We start from the raw sequence: 17,738 nt of genomic DNA on the forward strand, positions 1-17,738 counted from the left end.
TGTGATTGACATAAGCCACAGCCGTGGCATTGTCAATTGAATGCACACTGGACATCCCTGAAGACGATGCATCCAATGGTCCAGGCACAATCTGATTGCTTAGAGTTCCCAAACATTGATCGGTAGTCTGTGCTCTTCAAGTGTCCAGATCCCCCTGAGCATAATTTTTGCCGAGGACGCCTCCCCAGCTGGAAAGGCTGGCATCAGTGGTAATCTCTGTCCAATACAAGGGGAGGAAGGATTTTCCAAGCCAAAGTGCCGGAGAACAAACAACCATATCAGGGACTCCATTCCCCAGCTCAGTCGGATTGGATTGTCCAGGGGCTGCGGAATCTTGTCCCATGTGGCCAGAATCTCCCTTTGCAGGGACCCAGTATGTAACTGTGCAAACAGAACTGCCTCGCAGGTAGACACCATCCGGCCCAGCACTCGCATGCATCTGCTGGACAGCAGGAGATGAATTGCAGCCTGCACTTTATGGAGTTTGTGCAGAGGAAGGAGCACTTTGGCTGAGGCCAGAGTCAGGCACAGATAGCCCAGCTTTTTGGACAGAACCAGAGCAAACGTCTGAAAATTCAGAATCCAGTCGAACACCCACAGCATTTGTATGGTGATCTCTAGGTTTTCCACCAGAGCAGTAGGTGATCTCTAGATTTTCCACAGTAGGAGCCTCCGCTCGCAGAAGGAGGTCGTCCAAGTAGCCCAATACCGCAATCTCCTGTTGGCGTAAAAATGCTAGCACCGGAGCTAACACTTTTGTGAAGACCCGTGGAGCAGAAGCGAGACCAAAGGGTAACGCCACAAATGGATAATGCTCCTCTCCCATGGCTAAGCAGAGGAAGCGCTGGTGACCGGCGCATATGGAATGTGAAGGTAAGCATCCTTGATGTCCATAGAGGCAAGAAAATCCCCCTGCTGCAGGGATGCCACCACCATGGGAATGGAGTCCATCCTTAACTTATGCACCCACACAAAGCAGTTCAGCGCCTTGAGGCCTAGGATTGGACGCACCCTGCCTTTCTATCCTGGGAACTGTTAACAAGTATGAGTAAAAACCCAGAAAAACTTTCCAAAGTCGGAACAGGGAAAATCACCCCTTGAAGCACAAGGTCTTGTACTGTCCCAAGGAGACCCTGTAAACGGTCCGGGGACAGACTCAAGTTGGAAGGAAAGAACCTTGCCGGGGGACAGGAGTGAAACTCAAATCTTTTAGCCGGATCAAATGACTTTGCGGACCCACTTGTCTTGTACTAGGAAAGTCCACGGGTCCGGAAACCAAAGACATCCCCCCCACCCACTATATGGGTTAGGGCGCACCTTCATGCTGAAGGAGCCTGCTCTCGGCTTGCCAGACCAGGTTCGTTTGGATCCACCAGAAGAGGCCCTGAAAGGCTTTGAGTCCTTGTCAGTGGACTGAGGGACGAAAAAACATGAGCCGAGGAGGAGGGCCCACATTTACGACGAGGTTCCTTGCCCTTAGTAGTCTGCTGAAGAAAGGTACTCTTCCCCCTGAGACCTCTAAAGATGTCATCCAGGGTAGCCCCAAACAAACGACCCCCTTGAAAGGGGAGATCAGTCAAAGCCTTTTTAGAAGTCTGGTCCTAAGATCAGAATTTAAGATAAAAGACACGCCAAAGGACCACTGCTGAAACAGAGAGCCGAGCCACATCCAAGGAGGCATCACAGATAAACTGCAGCCCCTGCACCAGCTGGTCCGCCAGCTCAGCATAGGCAGAAGGAAGCTATTCTCCCTCCAGGTCATGGCATAAAAGCTTAGCCCACTCAGTCAGAGCTTGCGACACCAGGTCAATGGTGAATACCGGACTCAGTGCCGAACCAGCCAGATTGAATATATTGTGGGCCCCAACGCCCGCCTTCCTGTCAGCCGGATCCTTAAAAGGCCAGGGACTCTTCAACTGGATTAATGGTTGCCTTGTTCAATCTGGAAACCGGAGGGTACACCACCGGTGGAGCAGTCCTCTTCCTAATAAGGGAATTCTCATTGGAGTAATGCCTAGTAAATCGATTAGGGACCCCAAGGGGATGCTTTGGTTGTCCCCACTCTTTAACGACAATACTGTCAAAATAGGCGGGGAAAGGGAACACCTTTCCTGCTCTGGATGGCTTGTGAATGAGTGCCAAAGGGAACCTGCGCCCCCATCACAGCTGCATCCTCCATCTTCAAGGTCTCACACACCGATACAAAGGTGCTGGTGGAAGCACTGTTTGTGTGCGCGCCGTTGCAGATGTGGAGGACTCATTCTCACTGAGGATTCCGGGCGCGTGGTCGCACTCAGCAGGGTGACCCACGTCCGCGGCTGCCAAATCAGAATCAGGATCTGATGACACAGATGAGGCACGGGAAGGTGGGAGTTGCTTTTTGCTAGCCTGTCACCCGAAAGCCACCTCCACCCGGGACACAAAGGACTCCAGGACCGCCTCGATGGATGGTTGGGACTCGGGAGGGCACCGCAGCCTCAGGTGGTGAAATGTGGTCCAAAGACTCCACGAGTCACCAGGTGGACCCCACAGAAAGTGTAAGACTGCAAAGGGACAACCCCCCATGGCACTGGCAGCACCACCCGGTCGCCAGGTACAAAGCACCAAGCGATCCTCAGCACAGAGGGAGAAATCCACCAGACTCACCAGCCAGCAAAAACAGGCACCTGCAGCCACCAGGATGGGTTCACACCATGGCCGGTACAAGGGGTGGGGGGGGCGGGAGGGAACCTGCCCTGGACGTGGTGTGGGAGGGGGCGCCAGGTTGTGAGAAGAAAACTCTGTCCACAAAAGCTGGCTGTGACACCATTGTATGCCCAAATATAAACTGCATGTGCCCTTACTTGCTGACTGTCTGATCTTCTGCAGCAGATGCCCCTTTCTTTAGCCCCGTACACACGTACCGATTGTCGGCCGTAAATATTCGGCCGACGACCGATTGTAGGCTTGTTAGTATGATGCTTCCGACAGCGCATTTTCAGCCGAACAGAATCTGTCGTGCAGGCATTAAAATTTTTGTTGGCCAACACCAGAATGGCCGATTGTTCGCCAGTCATTACAGATTTCGGCCGACAGACAGCAGATTAGCAAGACTGGGCATGCTCAGAAAAGAAAAAAAGACAAGAAAAGTTAACCATCACATGACATCACTTCTGCAGTCGGCTGTTGTTGGCCGACAAAATTCGTGTGCAGTCTTTTGCAGTTTTCAACAAGACAGCCCTGGACAAAAGACGGCCGATCGTTCGGCCGACGATCAGTACGTGTGTACGGGGCTTTAAAAGAAAACTCCCTGCTCCCTCAAGTCCCCCCCCCCCCCCAGACTAGAGCTGGTACAGTCCCAGCTACAGTACATGTGGGCAGAACAGGAAGAGAATCTTACCCTACATCGTTGGTCCCCACCCAGCACACAGCAGAGCGCACCTCCAGGCAGAGTTAAGGTGTTTAGAGCAAGGATGGCAGGCTGGATATTCTTTTATTGTGAGTTCTGACTGTTCTGTATTCCATACTGTGCTCTAATTCTGTCCTCGAAAACCGTCCAGGACAGGGGAGAGAAAGGATTTCTCCTGTTAAAGTGCCAGAGAACGAAGCCACCTCTAGAGACCATGGATCCTTGTCACATGTCACCAGAATCTCTGCAGCAGAGATCTTGTGTGGAACTGTGCAGAGACCCCCTCGAGGGTGGACCCCATCAGGCCTAGCAACTGCATGCAAGCCCACAGGGCTGACCGGCTGCTGAACATCATAAGCTAAATTGCTTCCTGCAAGGTCGAGTTTTTCCAGAGGAAGAAACATGCTGGCTGAATCCAGAGTCCGACCCAGATAGTCCAGATTTGATGATGGACAGAACCAAAAGCAGACTCCTGGAGGTTCAGAATCCAACCAAACTCCCTCTGAGTTTGCAGAGCAATTTCAGTTGTCCAGAGCAGTCGAAGACTCCACTCGCAGAAGATAATCCAGGTACCCCAGTACCGCGATCCCCTGCTGATTCAAACAATACTAGCACCAGAACCAACACTTTTGTGAAGACCCGAGTAGCAGAGGAGAGATCAAAAAAAGGTATGCGCCACAAACAGATAATGCTCCTCGCCCATGGCTAAACAGAGGAAGCGTTGGTGACCGGCGCATATTAGAATGTGCAACTAGGCATCCTTGATGTCGGTAGAAGAAATCCCCCTGATGTACGGATGCCACTATTGTGTGAATGGACTCCAGATTGAACTTCTGTACTGGCACCAGCAGTTTAGCACTTGAGGTCCAGAAATGGACATACCTTGCCTTCCTTCCTGGGAACTAGAGGTTTGAGGAAAAAAAAAAAAAAAAAATGTTCGGAAATCGGAACAATCACCCCTTAAAGGAACAAGTTTTGCACTACCTCAAAAGGGACAAGTGCAGGTTGGAAGGGAAGAACCTTTCCGGTGGAAAAGACCGAACTCGATCTCGTAGCCTGACTGAATAATTTTGTGGACCCACGTGTCCTATACCAGGGAGGTCCATGGATCTGGAAACCAGCAAAGATGCAGGTGAGGATGCCCCTTCATGAAGAGGATTGGAAAAGCACCACTCGTGGCTTGCCAGACCAGGTCCTCTTGGAACCTCCGTTGGAGGCCCTGACTTTTGATCCCTTGTCTTGAGACCCCGAGGGACAAAAAACCTCTTCTGAGCCAAAGAGAATGGCCCACGTCTACAATGGGGCTCCCTGCCCTTGGTAGCCTGTGGAAGAAGAGTACTTTTCCGCCCGTGAGACCCTTAATGATGTCATCCAAGGAAGCTCCAAACAGGCAATCCCCTACAAGGGGGAGATCAGATAAGGCCTTCTTCGAAGTCTGGTCCGCAGACCAGTATTTTAGCCGGATAATACACTGAAGGACCACTACCGATACAGACAGCCTAGAAATCAAAGGAGCAGCATCCAAAGAGGCATCAAAAACTGTAGGCCCTGGACCAACTTATCCGCAAGACAGTGGGAAGCAGTTTCCCCTCCAGGTCTCGGCTTAAAAGTTTAGCCTACTCGGTGAGACCTTGCTACACCAGGGAAATAGTAAATACCAGCCTAAGTGCCGAACCACCCACAGTGAACATATGGCGGGCCAGAGCCTCCACCCTCCTATCAGCTGGATATTTAAAGGCCAGGTGCCTCAACCGGATTTAAGGTAGCTTTATTTAACCTAGAAACAGATGAGTCCACTAAAGGTGGGACCATTCACCTTTAACGCAGGTAATACTCCTAAAGGAACCCGCAAGCAAAAAGCGCTTAGTAAACACTGTTTTGGACAATCCCACTGTTTTGTGACACTGTTGTCAAAGTAAGCGGAAAAGGGAACACCCTTGCCGCTTTGGAGGGCCTGTGGGTGCCAAAGGGGACTGGCGCCTCCAATGCAGCGTCAGTCACAACCTCCATTTATTAGTGTCACGCACTGACACAAACAGTGCATCCACCAGCGCCTTTTCATGCGCGGCTAGACAAGCAGAGGAATCGTCCTCACTATCTGAGCACTCGGTGCATGGACGCAGAGCCTGTAGGGTCGCTATATACTAAGCTTACCCGGAAAACATATCAGGGGAGGCCGCCAACTGCGATCCCACAAAGGGGACCCACAAATAAACCATCTACTTGACCCCGCAAAAAAAAAAAAAAAAAAGGGGGGGGGAGTTGCCCTCTGACCCCGATGGTTCCGCAGCGCAAAAAAGGTGCAAGTGCCCTAAACAATAATAGGGACAAAGGCTGTCAAAAAATGGAGCCACCCCTTCCAAGAGGCACCAAGCTGACTGACGCGGACACGCAGGCAGAGTACCCTGATGGTGCTGCAGCGCTAGAAGCGGAAGGTGCCCCACACAATAATGGGTGCAAGGCTGTCACTAAGAAACTAAGCGCCCCCCCTTCCAAGGGAGGCGCCAAGCTGACCACATTTCCTTGCAGGCCGCAGCCTAAATTTGTGTGGAGGCCCAGCCACAAGTGCACAGATCCCAGCCTGGCAGATGCCCAAAGGAAGAGTGGGGGCTTCAGCTAGATGCACTGGGGCCACCCCCCAACTTGGCCACATGGCCTAATAGGCCGCAAGCCACAGCCTAAAATTTTGTTAATGCCCAGCCGCTTGGACGCGAGCCCAAGCAGGGCCCACCAACCAGGGGCAGCAGAGGGGGGAGGGTGGATGCCCAAACAGGAGCCAGTGGCTTCAGCCACCCTCACAGGAGCCATCTCATGTAGTTTCTGACTAGTATCCCGCAAAGCTGTGGCCTAAATTTTTGTCCAGATCCGGCCGCGTGAGGTACCTACCTGTGGATACTAAACTATCCACTCCCCCAGCCCAACAACCGCCGCAAGGAAGCCCAAAAGACATCCCTGCCCCAATCACGAACCCCCAGGGTGGCAGGGGGCCCTGCTTGAAAAGAAAAAACCCAGTCAGAAGCAACTCCAACTAGCCCCCCTTAGGAGAATGTGGGTCATAACCCTCACCCAGGGAGGGGAGGCAAAAGACCCACAGTGACCACTGAAATTTTAGAGGGGTTGGGAGGGAAGGAGTTGAACCCGGGGGGTCCCACCGTCCCAGGGAGGGGTCCACATCCACCCCAAAACCCTCCAGGGGTAGAGGGGGGGACAGCTACTTACCATACCAGAAACAGGTTGGGTACTGCTCCATTGTAACGAGGGTGCTGTTGTCCAGGAGAAATGCTGTGACTCAGGCCGTATGCGTCCTCGCGAGACGTTTAACTCACAGGCAATCCCAGTCCAGGGGGCTATGCCGCAGTTGACCTAGCGCAGAGCTGCAGTCTGCACTCGCTCGCTGGCCAGACTGGGTGGACCCTCTGGATCTAGATTAACCAGTCCGTCATTTGACTGTAGATTCTCACAGCAACATAAACAAAGATAGGAAAAAAATTCCATTAAAAAAAGAAACCAATCCCAAGGACCAGAGATCCCAGCAAGGAACTAGGTCCTTACTCCTGACTAGGCAGAAAAAAAAAAAAACTGGAGCCGAGAGAGGGTGTGTACCCACCGGGACTGCCTAATGGTTAAGAAGAATCAGGAGCTGTGGCAGTCAATGAATGAAAGATAAATGTGCATATTTTGTGGAGGTTTCTACTGTTCCACGTGAAATCAGGGCCTCTAAAAATGGGATTGTCAGGAAATTAGACGTGTAATTTATGCATTTTGAAAGCGCTCCTTGGATTATGGACTCTTCTATGCAGCTAGGCTGTAAAAAAAAAAAAAAAGTCTCACATGGTATCCCCATACTCCAGGGCAAAATAATGTGTTTTGGGGTGCAATTTTTAAAGTCTTTAGGCTCCTAAAGACGTTGTTTAAACGAAACATACGTAGAGCGGGATCTTCTACCCAGTTGCGTCACTTCCGCTAGAGGGTTTTTGAGGGCCGTAGAACACACGGACCCAGATGTCTGCTGAACTGCATCTTTTACTGCCCAACTTGTATTAAATAAATCATTTTAACATAATACACTATGGGCGTATCGCTATATTTTCTCCATATGTGAGCGATGGCAACATAGAAGTCAGTAGTAAAGCTAGGAAGTCCAAGGATACATTCTTACTACAACAAAGGCTACATACCCCTGGCAGGGTTAAGGATCTGTGGTGAGTGCATAACCATAGGAGAATTAGCACCTGCACAAGCCTTGAAGCACAAAGGAGGAAGACAGCACTATCACCATAAGTTTGGATGTACTACAGCACAGGATCACGGGGAAGGCTCCCCATTGGTTTCGCACACTCATAAGGATTCAAGAAGCACAGGCACTTTTTCAGCTATTTGGAAATAGCTGCAATACACAGGATTACCATTGTATGGACTGTCAAATCACTATCACGAACCTAAACTATTTGATTTTTGTCACTTCAAGTGTATTGTATTGGTTTTATTTATTTTCATTTATATTAGCACCTTTAATATGCCCGTTGGTTAATTGATCATAGAGATATTCCATTTAATAGCACATTGGCACTTCTAAAATCACCTATTATCTATTTCATATTTGCATATCTATTTGTTCACGCCACTCCCTCTAGTGGCTAAGGAAGGACAACACATTTTCAGCACTTGGTTGTATTTTTTTTATCCAGCACCATGCACTTCCTCACCCCCTTGTTTTATATATTTTTTATATGCATTTAAATATTTACCTTTGGAAATATAGAGGTGGCAGCACACTCCAACAATTCATTTCACATTTGCATCTTAGCCACTAGAGGGAGGGGCGTGCATAAGAAAGGGCATCACATTTGCAGCACTTTATTCCAGCACCATGCACCTTCTTATTATTGTATGAATATTTATCTATTAGTACTCATTGCTATTGCATACATATTTGACTTCGGTTTATTATTTGATTGAACACACACCAGAGAAGCGCCTACCTCACAGCCTTACTTTATTCATTTTATATTTCCAATTGGAAATCTAGAGGTGGCAGCACACTCCAACACACTGGTTATCACACATACCTATACAATTTCCAGAGCACAGGATAGTTCCAGACCTTTGCTTAAAAAAATATTTTTACTGCTACTTGAAAAAAGTCTGCCGCTTTAGTAAATCGAACCCCGCTGTACAGGGGAGGAAAGGCAATTCATATATACCTGTAGGGCTAGGTCGCTAGCCTGTGAGGGTCTAGGGAGCGAGCGCCACCGGAGGCTACCCCCCGCGCGCGCCCGGAGGACCCGATGTCCGCCGGTCACTCGCGATCGTCCGTTAGAGCAGGAGAAAGGCAGGCGGCTAATGTAAACAAGCCGCCTGTCATTCTCCCCTGTTTAAGAATAGTGATCATACGGTTCTACTATGTAGGACCGTTGATCACTGTTTACACCTCAAGCCACAGCCAATCAGTTAGAATCACGCCCCTAGGGACACACAACCCCTCCCTCTCAAAAAAGTTAACCCCTTCACTGCCCGTGCCATTTTACAGTAACAGTGCATATGTATAGCACTGATTACTGTAGTAATGTCACTGGTAACCCCAAAAGTGTCAAAAATGTCAGTCAAGGGTCCGATCTGTCCACCGCAAAGTTGCAGTACTGCAAAAAAATAAATAAAAAAAATTGCAGATCGCCGCCATTACATGTTAAAAAAAAAAAAAAAAAAACACAAAAATCTTTCCCTTAGTTAGTAAACGCAATAACTTTTGCGCAAACCAATCAAAATACGCTTTTTGCAATTTTTTTTACCAAACATATGTAGCATAAAACAAATTGGCCTAAAATGTTAAAAAAATTTTGATTTTTACATTTTTTTTTGTGAATTTCATATAAAAAAATGTGAAAAATATTTTTGCAAAATTGACGCTCTTTTTTGTTTATAGCGCATGATCAAAAAAAAAAAAAATCCCACAGGTGATCAAATACCACCAAAAGAAAGCTCTGTTTGTGGGGAAAAAAAGGTGTTGCATTACCGCGCAATTGTCCGTTAAAATCACGCAGTGCCAAATCGCCCTGGTCAGGAAGGGGGTAAAAATCTTCCGGGGCTTAAGTGGTTAACCTCAAAAAAGTCCCCCAAAGATTTGGGGGGGGGGGGGGGTCGTCTTATACACGGAGTATAAAAATCTCCAAGGTAAGTAGGTGTAATCTCTCAAAGCACTGGCTGGATGTGCCCTAATAATCTCCAAGGTACCGTATATGTAATCTCTCATACATCTCCAAGGTACCGTAAGTATTGGATGTAATCTCTCAAAGCCCTGGCTGTCTGTGCCTAATCTCTAAGGTACCATAAGTATTACCGGTAGATGTAATCTCTCTGGCTGTGTGCGGGAATCCTGTACTGGTATATGTACCGTAGCTTCGGCTACAAACCGTATACCGCGCTGAGCCAATCACGGTGAGGGATGTATTCTATTATTGAATGCAAAGCCTGCTCAGATTGGTGGAGTCAAACAGTAACATCAGCCCCTTACGGTACCTTGGAGATATATGAGAATACATTTACAGTACTTAACAGTACCTTGGAGATTAATAGGGCACAGACAGCCAACGCATTAAGAGATTACATCTAATACTTACGATACCTTGGAGTTACTGTATGTAGCCGAAGCTACAGTACATATACCGGTACAGGATTCCCACAGTCAGCAGTAATACTTACGGTACCTTGGAGATCTATGAGAGATTATATTTACGGTACGCTGGAGATTAATAGGGTGTTCAATGGTGTTGTCTTGCCTCGGAGGGCGTAGTCTTATAATGGCGAGTATTGCCCAAAATCTATGTTTTAACTTGAAAATTAGGGGGGCATCTTATACGCCCAGTACAACTTATACGCCGGAAAATATGGTAGGGTTTTCTTTTTTTTTTTTTAACAATACAGTTGAGGTGGGAGAGTAGCACCCAACTGTTCTCTCCCTTAGCTACTTAAAAAAAAAAAAAAAAACCTGAACATTCTATTTTCTGTATTTACATTTTTACACCCTTTGCAAAAAAAAAAAAAAAAACACCATACATAGCATGCAACTGTAAGGGTCCATGCACATTAGGCATAAGAAAAACACTGCTTATACAGGCTTTTGTCTTTTTTTCCTTCAGCCTGTATAAGAAACCCTAGGTTAGCCTATTTGTCCATGCACATGGGGTATTTACCAGGATTTTTACAGGGGAGTATTTTCAGGCCAACGGAAAAAAAAAACAAAAAACAAAACACACAATTATCACATTTAATAGGAGCTTTTAGAAAAAAAAAAAATGCTTGATGCACAAAACATGGCATTTAGGAGCATTTGGTGTTTTCAAGTGTACACTGATTATAGTAAAAATGTAGCAAAAGGGAATGTTTTGAAGAAAAAAAAAAAATCTTATAAAAAAAAAAAAAAAAAAAAACAAAAAAAACACATGCCCGTAAACGGTCATGAACTTAAAGAGGTTGTAAACCCTCTTGTATAACTTTTACCTATAGGTGAGCCTATATTAAGGGCTTACCTATAGGTGCTATAAATATCTCCCAAACTTGCACCGTTTAGGAGATATTTACAGCGCAAACTGCCGATGACGTCATCGGCGCAGGCGCTCTGAGGGAACGGCCACCCGTGCCGTTCCTTCAGAGCTCAGTGCCGTGAACGGCGGCTCCCGCGCGCATGCGCGGGAGTGATGTAATCGCGCCTCCGGCCAATCAGATGGCCGGAGGACGCGAACCCGGAAGCGGGACGGCAGGACATGTCGCCGTCCTGTCGCTGAGGTGGCGGCACGGCGGGGGCTTCGTTTTAAGGTAAGTACTACATAATGAGCTAGTATGCGATGCATACTAGCTCATTATGCCTTTCTCTTTACAGGGCTTTTTTTTTCTCGTTTTTTTTTTTTACTTTACTTCCTCTTTAAGAGTCACTATGAGCATTTTAATGCTGCTTTTGATGCCAGAGGTTCTAGCATTTTTTTCAGCCGCCTAGTGTACACATGCGCACATTAACATAAAGGCATTCGAAATCAGGTCAACAAACCATTTGAAAAAACACATCTGATGAACATTTTTAATAACTGACAATTTAAAATTGTACATATGCCATTTCAGCAGAGAACAAAATACTCAAAACATTTTTACAATAAAGAATCAAAAAGGACAATGATAAAAAATATACAATTTAAGGCTGGGAACACCACCATTCAGAACAGAAGTGAAAGATATGTGTAATCTGGATGGAGACTGGCGACTGAATCCTAGAAAAAAGGAATAGACAAATGCATGGATACAAAGGGTTCTGTCTGAACACAGAGACAGATTTTGTATATGGCCCTTTTCAATAAAAGCAGTAAATAACTGGGCCATAATGCTGGTTTATTTTCTATTATTACAGCCAACAAAATATCTGCCTCCGTTTCCTGGTTTTGACACAAAATTAATCAGCTGAAAACAGATGAAAGCAATATATGGAAAAACTTTACCAAAAAAAAAAACAAAAAAAAACTAACATTTCAGGAAGAAAAAAAAGCAAACAGTGCAATGATGACGGGTATTGAGCAGCAAAGTCAAAAGACCAACAAGACCTCACTTTACTGTAGTCAAATAAGTGAGCAGACAACTATAAACTAGTTTACTGCTCCCTGCACACAACCTTACCAAACAAAAAACTTAATACAACTGCAAATAAAAAGACATGAAATGTAATTTGCAGCCATTACCAAAAGCCACCTCCCACTATGCTTTACTGATTGTGCATCTGACACCTGAGCCAAGTAGAGGAAGCATCCTAGTTTTGTTGGGTAAAAAAAAAAAAAACTATAGGTGTGACTGCTATTAACTAGGCATGTAAAAGGAGCCCTGTTCTGGAGGTCACCAACCCATATAATAATTATACTATTTTTAAGCGGTCTCATTCAATGGTGTTTGAAGATCTAGCCCAAAAAAAAAAAAAGCTACAGGATTGTTGGGTTAAGCAATTATTTTTTTATTGTATATAAGCTAGATGCCTATATTTATTGAGGGGCATTCATGAAGTAAAGAAAGTATTGCAAGTTGAATAAGGGAAATGCACTGCATTTCCGGTTCTGAAATTGTGATTGTTCTATGCTATTTTTTCTGTTTACTCTGTGATTGAAAACACTACTAGTTTAACTAAGTGAAGAAAGAGTTAAAGGAAACCGGTGCTAAAAGAAATAAGAGCGCTGACATTCCAAAATGGTGTAATGCTTGGCTCTCTATAGCTTCAATACTTTGAGTCAGACTTGTATTAACTATACAGCAAGTGATGACCACTTATCCAGTTTTGTTATACGAAAATCACTGAAGACATTTGAGCAGCCAGGCAACTAGCATTTCCAGTAGAAAAGGTCAGCGATGGCAGTCTATACATCTTTCAGCAGGATGTCCTTTAAACAGAGTTGAGTATTAGGAGCACTTATTTTTACAGGATTTTCTGATCCATTGCGAAGTGCCATTAAAAAAATAGACACCTGTGTGTGAGAGGGGAGACACAAAATGGTACTTTGCGTCTTTATTGGTATTCAGTTAGCATGCTTCAGGGCATTGGGCTCCAAGTAATTTCAGAGCAGTAGAAACTAGAATTGGGGTCCAGATACTCTGGGCTGGTCCAGCTTAAGTGAGAAACTGGCACCTACCTAGTTCACAGGCAACCAGTGTCTGTTGGGTATAGGCGTGGGGCCACTTCCCGCACTCGATAGACAGCTGGCCTCTACAGCAATATTTGGCCTCCAGCAAACTGCAGCTGGCATACCAGACTAACCCTAAGTACCTTGACATGGACTCCATTCTCAGCATAGATTAAACTTAATACCTGGAGCTCCACACTCCTAAAACACATTGGTGCCATCATTTTGTGAAAACCAATAAATTAGTGTACCACTCTATGCAAGACATTCCTTACCCTATACACACAGATGCCAAATGTCTGATGAACCAGCACACTGGCTGGTTCCTTTAGAAGTTGAGCAGCCCAAAAAAAAAAAAAAAAAAGATACAAAGGCCCAACACCATCACAGAACTCTAAATTTGTATATCAAGAAAATGACACAACTGTGAAAGCAGTGCAGTACTACCACACAAAGCAGCAGTTTTCACAGAAAACGGAGCAGGGATCTTTTACTACTGTAGGAGAAAACATGAAGGGGACTTGTACTCCCTGCAGCATCAGTCAGACTCCTGTTTCAACAGTCATTTTTGAGGCCATGTAAAATTTAATAGATGGCTATAGGGGACCAACACCGCTCTTATTTAAGACACATTGATAAAGGAGGGCTACAGGAACAAACAGATGAGATTTAAAGTTCTGATTGGGGTTTCACAATGGGGACTATAATGGCTAAACTTAAATTAAAATTCTAAAAGAAAATTCCACTTTTCTCCACATTTTACCAAACACTGTAAGGTAGTGTAGTTGGAAGTTCAACACTGTTGGTATTCATTACCTACATTCATCCATTAGGCGTGACAGAGTGCTTAAAGTGTACCTGAAAGGTATTATAAACTGTTAAAGTCTCACACAACACCAGACCTTACAAGCTGCCTGCCAATACATTTGTTAGGCAAAATTAGTTTTACTTAACTGACTTGAAAACAAAAATTCCATCCAATACTCCTCCCCTGCCAGTGAAAGTGCCCTTACTGGCCAAGTCAGGAACGTCAGACTTGTTGCAAAAAAGTACAAGTCTTGTGTAAGATTAAGAGGATTTATTTTCGGGGTTTTCTGGCTAAGGAAAAAATGTTTTTACACCAGCATTTTTATTCGTCTCACGTAGAGAAAAGGAGCAATTCGAATCAAAGCAACTCAGTAGGACCTGAAATATAAGTCAGCTTCAGCCCTATACAAAAATACAGCAGGCAAGCCTGCTGGTACTTTAAAACATTTAAGTAGAAGAAAGGTTCACTTGAAGCAACTGCCTTCCACAGAACAATATCTCTTGGCAAAGTATTTACACTCTTCTATTGCAAACTAAGAAAGGTGAGAGGAGGCTTAACACATCTGCAATTCAGTGCTGCTTCACAACTAGAGCTGAATGTGTTCCCTTGCAGATTGTGGAGGTTCTTCCTGCTGGCCCCTTATTACTATGAAGTCCGGTAAAAACGTAGTTGTCTGGAAAAGGAACCGCAGCATTGGGCAGGGGATGCAGGTATTCAACATTCCTAGAAGTGTTGGATGCATAAGACTTTGCTGGAGGCTACAACACTAGAAGACCAAGGCATTTGGACTGCTGCTAAGGTAAGCATTCACAGTATTTTCTGCAGGGAGCCTTTTTTTCCCCTGGGAATCAACACAAGTGATGTAAGTATCAAAAGGTGCCCAAAAAGAAATGTTAAGGAATTTTATCTATAGTTTGATGATTAAACTAGTTGACAATAAAATGTTCAGACATGAAATGTTGGTTTGTAGCCTCTAAAATCCAGATAACTGCACAGACAAAATGGTCACAAACATATTCAAACATTTCTCCATTGCACACAACTTCCCCAGTTTGAGCAAGTATACAAGAATGAGAGGCCATAAACAGCTTTTACAAAATTCCAACTCACTGTTTTCACTTCTAGTATTTGATAAAATGCAGAATTATTTTAGGCAATTTTAAAATAAAAAAAAAAGTTTGAGACATTAAATTTACCTACATTGTTCACTTGAATATTTTCTACTGGGGTTATGTATAATTAATTAAAATGGGCTTAAAATAAAGCTTTACCAAAATGATGCCACTTTTTCCATATTCAAAGGGTACTTATAGTACAAGGTCAAAAATACTTTGAAACGTATTACCCCAAAATACTGGAGTCCCCTTTCTAAGAAAAAAAATAAAAAATAAAACTAAATGGATCCATGGGTGCTGCCAAACCTTGCCTTAAACAGACCTATCGCCTACAAAAACTAAGATATTCATTTTATGCATGGAGCCAATGTTTGCAATTGTAGATCCAAGTTGTTCAAAAGTGGACTTGTTGAGGTAGAGAGGTTCCGAATTGTCATGACTGGCCAAATTACTAATTTGTAGATTGCATGCCCTAAAGGATAAATGCACTTTTGTACAGTTATCTTTTATGGCTTATTGAATAACACGGTTATTAACCACAACTGTGCGATATAATCCAAGCATAAAAGCGGAATCATTTGTTGGTATAGCATTATAGCACATGTATTATCTACTCCATGTTTTTAAAAACTTTTTTTTATTATTTGTCACCGCTTTAGGTTTTAGCCCCACCTTTTACGTTAGAAATTGGTGCACAGTTTTATTGCTTGGCTGCCTATACTTATACTACAGAGTTCAAACGGGGATCAGGATCAATATTTTGGATTCCATTTGCGATGAATTTTTGACTTCATATACATTTTCTAACGTATTTATAGCCAATATTAGGTTTGTGGAAATTTTATTTTATCCAATTTTAAATTACAAAAATAAATATTTCTATAATTTCCGGTTAAAATTATTTTGTTTTATTGGCTTTGATATGAAATTTTGTCCTTTTGAACTTACGGGATTAAGATCAGTTAAACATCACATTTATGAATTTGGTCATATCTGTATACAGTTGATACCCCCAGTAGTAACTGAATATAGGAATCCATTTAAGTTTTTGTGTCCATCTGAAATGGAGGGAAGTCCATTAGTCACTGAAATGCGTTGGCGATTCTATGGCGTTTTTCATGATTAATATCAAATTTAAAAGCTGTTAGACTCTTATACCTTTTGACCGATGCCCTCATAAGACTATCGCATGTAAATCTTCAACTCTGAGACCCGTTTGAGAGAGATACTCCTCTATTTTGTCTCAATGGAGCTACTGTGCCCTAAGGCAATCGGGATTGATAACCTGAAATCAAGTGCAACATTTCTACTCACTCTGTAGTTATATTGTAGCCATGGAAGGGCAGCCCTAATTTACATGAAACCTTTAATAAAACTACAAACCTAAAACTATTGACCTATTCCAACATTGAGAGTGCTATAGGGAATTATAAGACATTGTAGTATTCCAGCATTACAGTGCTCCAGGTGTGAAAGGCTTTGATAGTGCTTTGTTACAGACTAAGGCTTTCAACATACATTACATTTCTGAATCCAGACCGAAGGGAAAATATTGTTTTAAACATAAAAGCCAGCAGACTTGCTTCCAGAACAGTTTCAATCCCTTCATGGTGGAGAGGATGTCTCGCGCTCATACAAGGCAATGATGGCCTATGTTCCTTTTAAGTTCAAAGGAAGAAGAAAATTAAAACAAAATATAACTAAGAAGTTGGGAGGAAGGTTTGTGTGGACATGATTAGTAGAGTGTTTCAGCATTACTGTTCCTGGGCCTTTTGATTTTCTCAATGTTTTTGAAGATCAGGTCATGCAATGTCACCTGAAAGAGACAGAACACAGCGCTAAAATAACATGGTTACATAGTCAGGGAAAAAGAAAAAAAAAAAAAAAAAAAAAAAGGGGGATTTTTGACTTACTGTAAAATCCATTTCTCCGAGTTCATTGACATACACAGCTCTCCAGGATTCTGTAAACCATTGGGTTATAATGCAGGGCACTAGGCAGAAAAAAAGACTTGCTACCCCTATGGGCAGCCCTAGGTGTTATACTCCCCCTCTGCTATAGGTCTTCAGTTTTGTATTAACTGGATTTTTGTCTTACCGTAAAATCCTTTTCCCTGAGGTTCACTGACAGACACAGCTTCAATTCTCCAGACCATTGGCTATTATACGGTCACTCTTCAGAAGTAGGACTAGGCGGAAACCTTTTTGGTTACGCCCCTGGGGCAGTCTCAGAGGGTATACCATCACTTCCTGCTGTAGGACTTCACATTTGTAACAAGCAGTGTCAGAACAACAAATAAGTCAACCCCAAAAGAGGGGTGGGTGCTATGTCTGTCAATGAACCTCAGAGAAAAGGATTTTACAGTGAGACAAAAATACAGTTCTCCCTTTCGTTCACTGACAGAAACCGCTTCAATTCTTCAGACCATTGGGATGTCAACATGAGGGGTGGGAGAGGAAAAAAAAAAAAAAAAAAAAAAAAAAAAAAAACACAGCAAATGCAGAATTCCCAATAAGGCTGAACATAGCCAACCAGGTAACAGGAGCTGCACTAGGAACTGGAGCTCACCACCACAAAAAAATGTCACCCTCCAGAAGCGGAAGCCTCTGCAACCACAGCCCGTGAAACTTTGCGGCCAAACACCGCAGCCGAAGATGCAAGTACATCCACCTTATAAAATGTTGTGAATGTGTGCAAAGATGACCAAGTAGCCGCCTTGAACACCTGAACCACAGACGCCTGATGACGGAAGGCCCAGGAGACACTAAGCGCCCTCGTAG

At 44.3% G+C, this 17,738-nt stretch overlaps 1 protein-coding gene and 1 long non-coding RNA gene across 2 annotated transcripts in view; one reads left to right on the top strand and one right to left on the bottom strand.

Annotated features, from left to right (window-relative positions):
* Positions 1–17,738, top strand: part of LOC309566786 — a 1,174,540-nt gene that overhangs the window by 88,883 nt on the left and 1,067,919 nt on the right. The window lies entirely within an intron of this gene.
* The window catches only part of PSME3 (proteasome activator subunit 3), a 64,380-nt gene continuing 63,017 nt past the window's right edge, over positions 16,376–17,738 (bottom strand). Inside the window, exon 11 of the mRNA XM_082272092.1 lies at positions 16,376–16,774. Within this exon, the coding sequence (XP_082128218.1) occupies positions 16,694–16,774 (81 nt within the window). The 3' untranslated portion in view covers positions 16,376–16,693. The remainder of the gene's footprint in view (positions 16,775–17,738) is intronic.

Source organism: Pelophylax lessonae, assembly GCF_965119305.1.
Source record: "Pelophylax lessonae genome assembly, chromosome: 11".
Classification (NCBI taxonomy): Eukaryota; Metazoa; Chordata; class Amphibia; order Anura; family Ranidae; genus Pelophylax; species Pelophylax lessonae.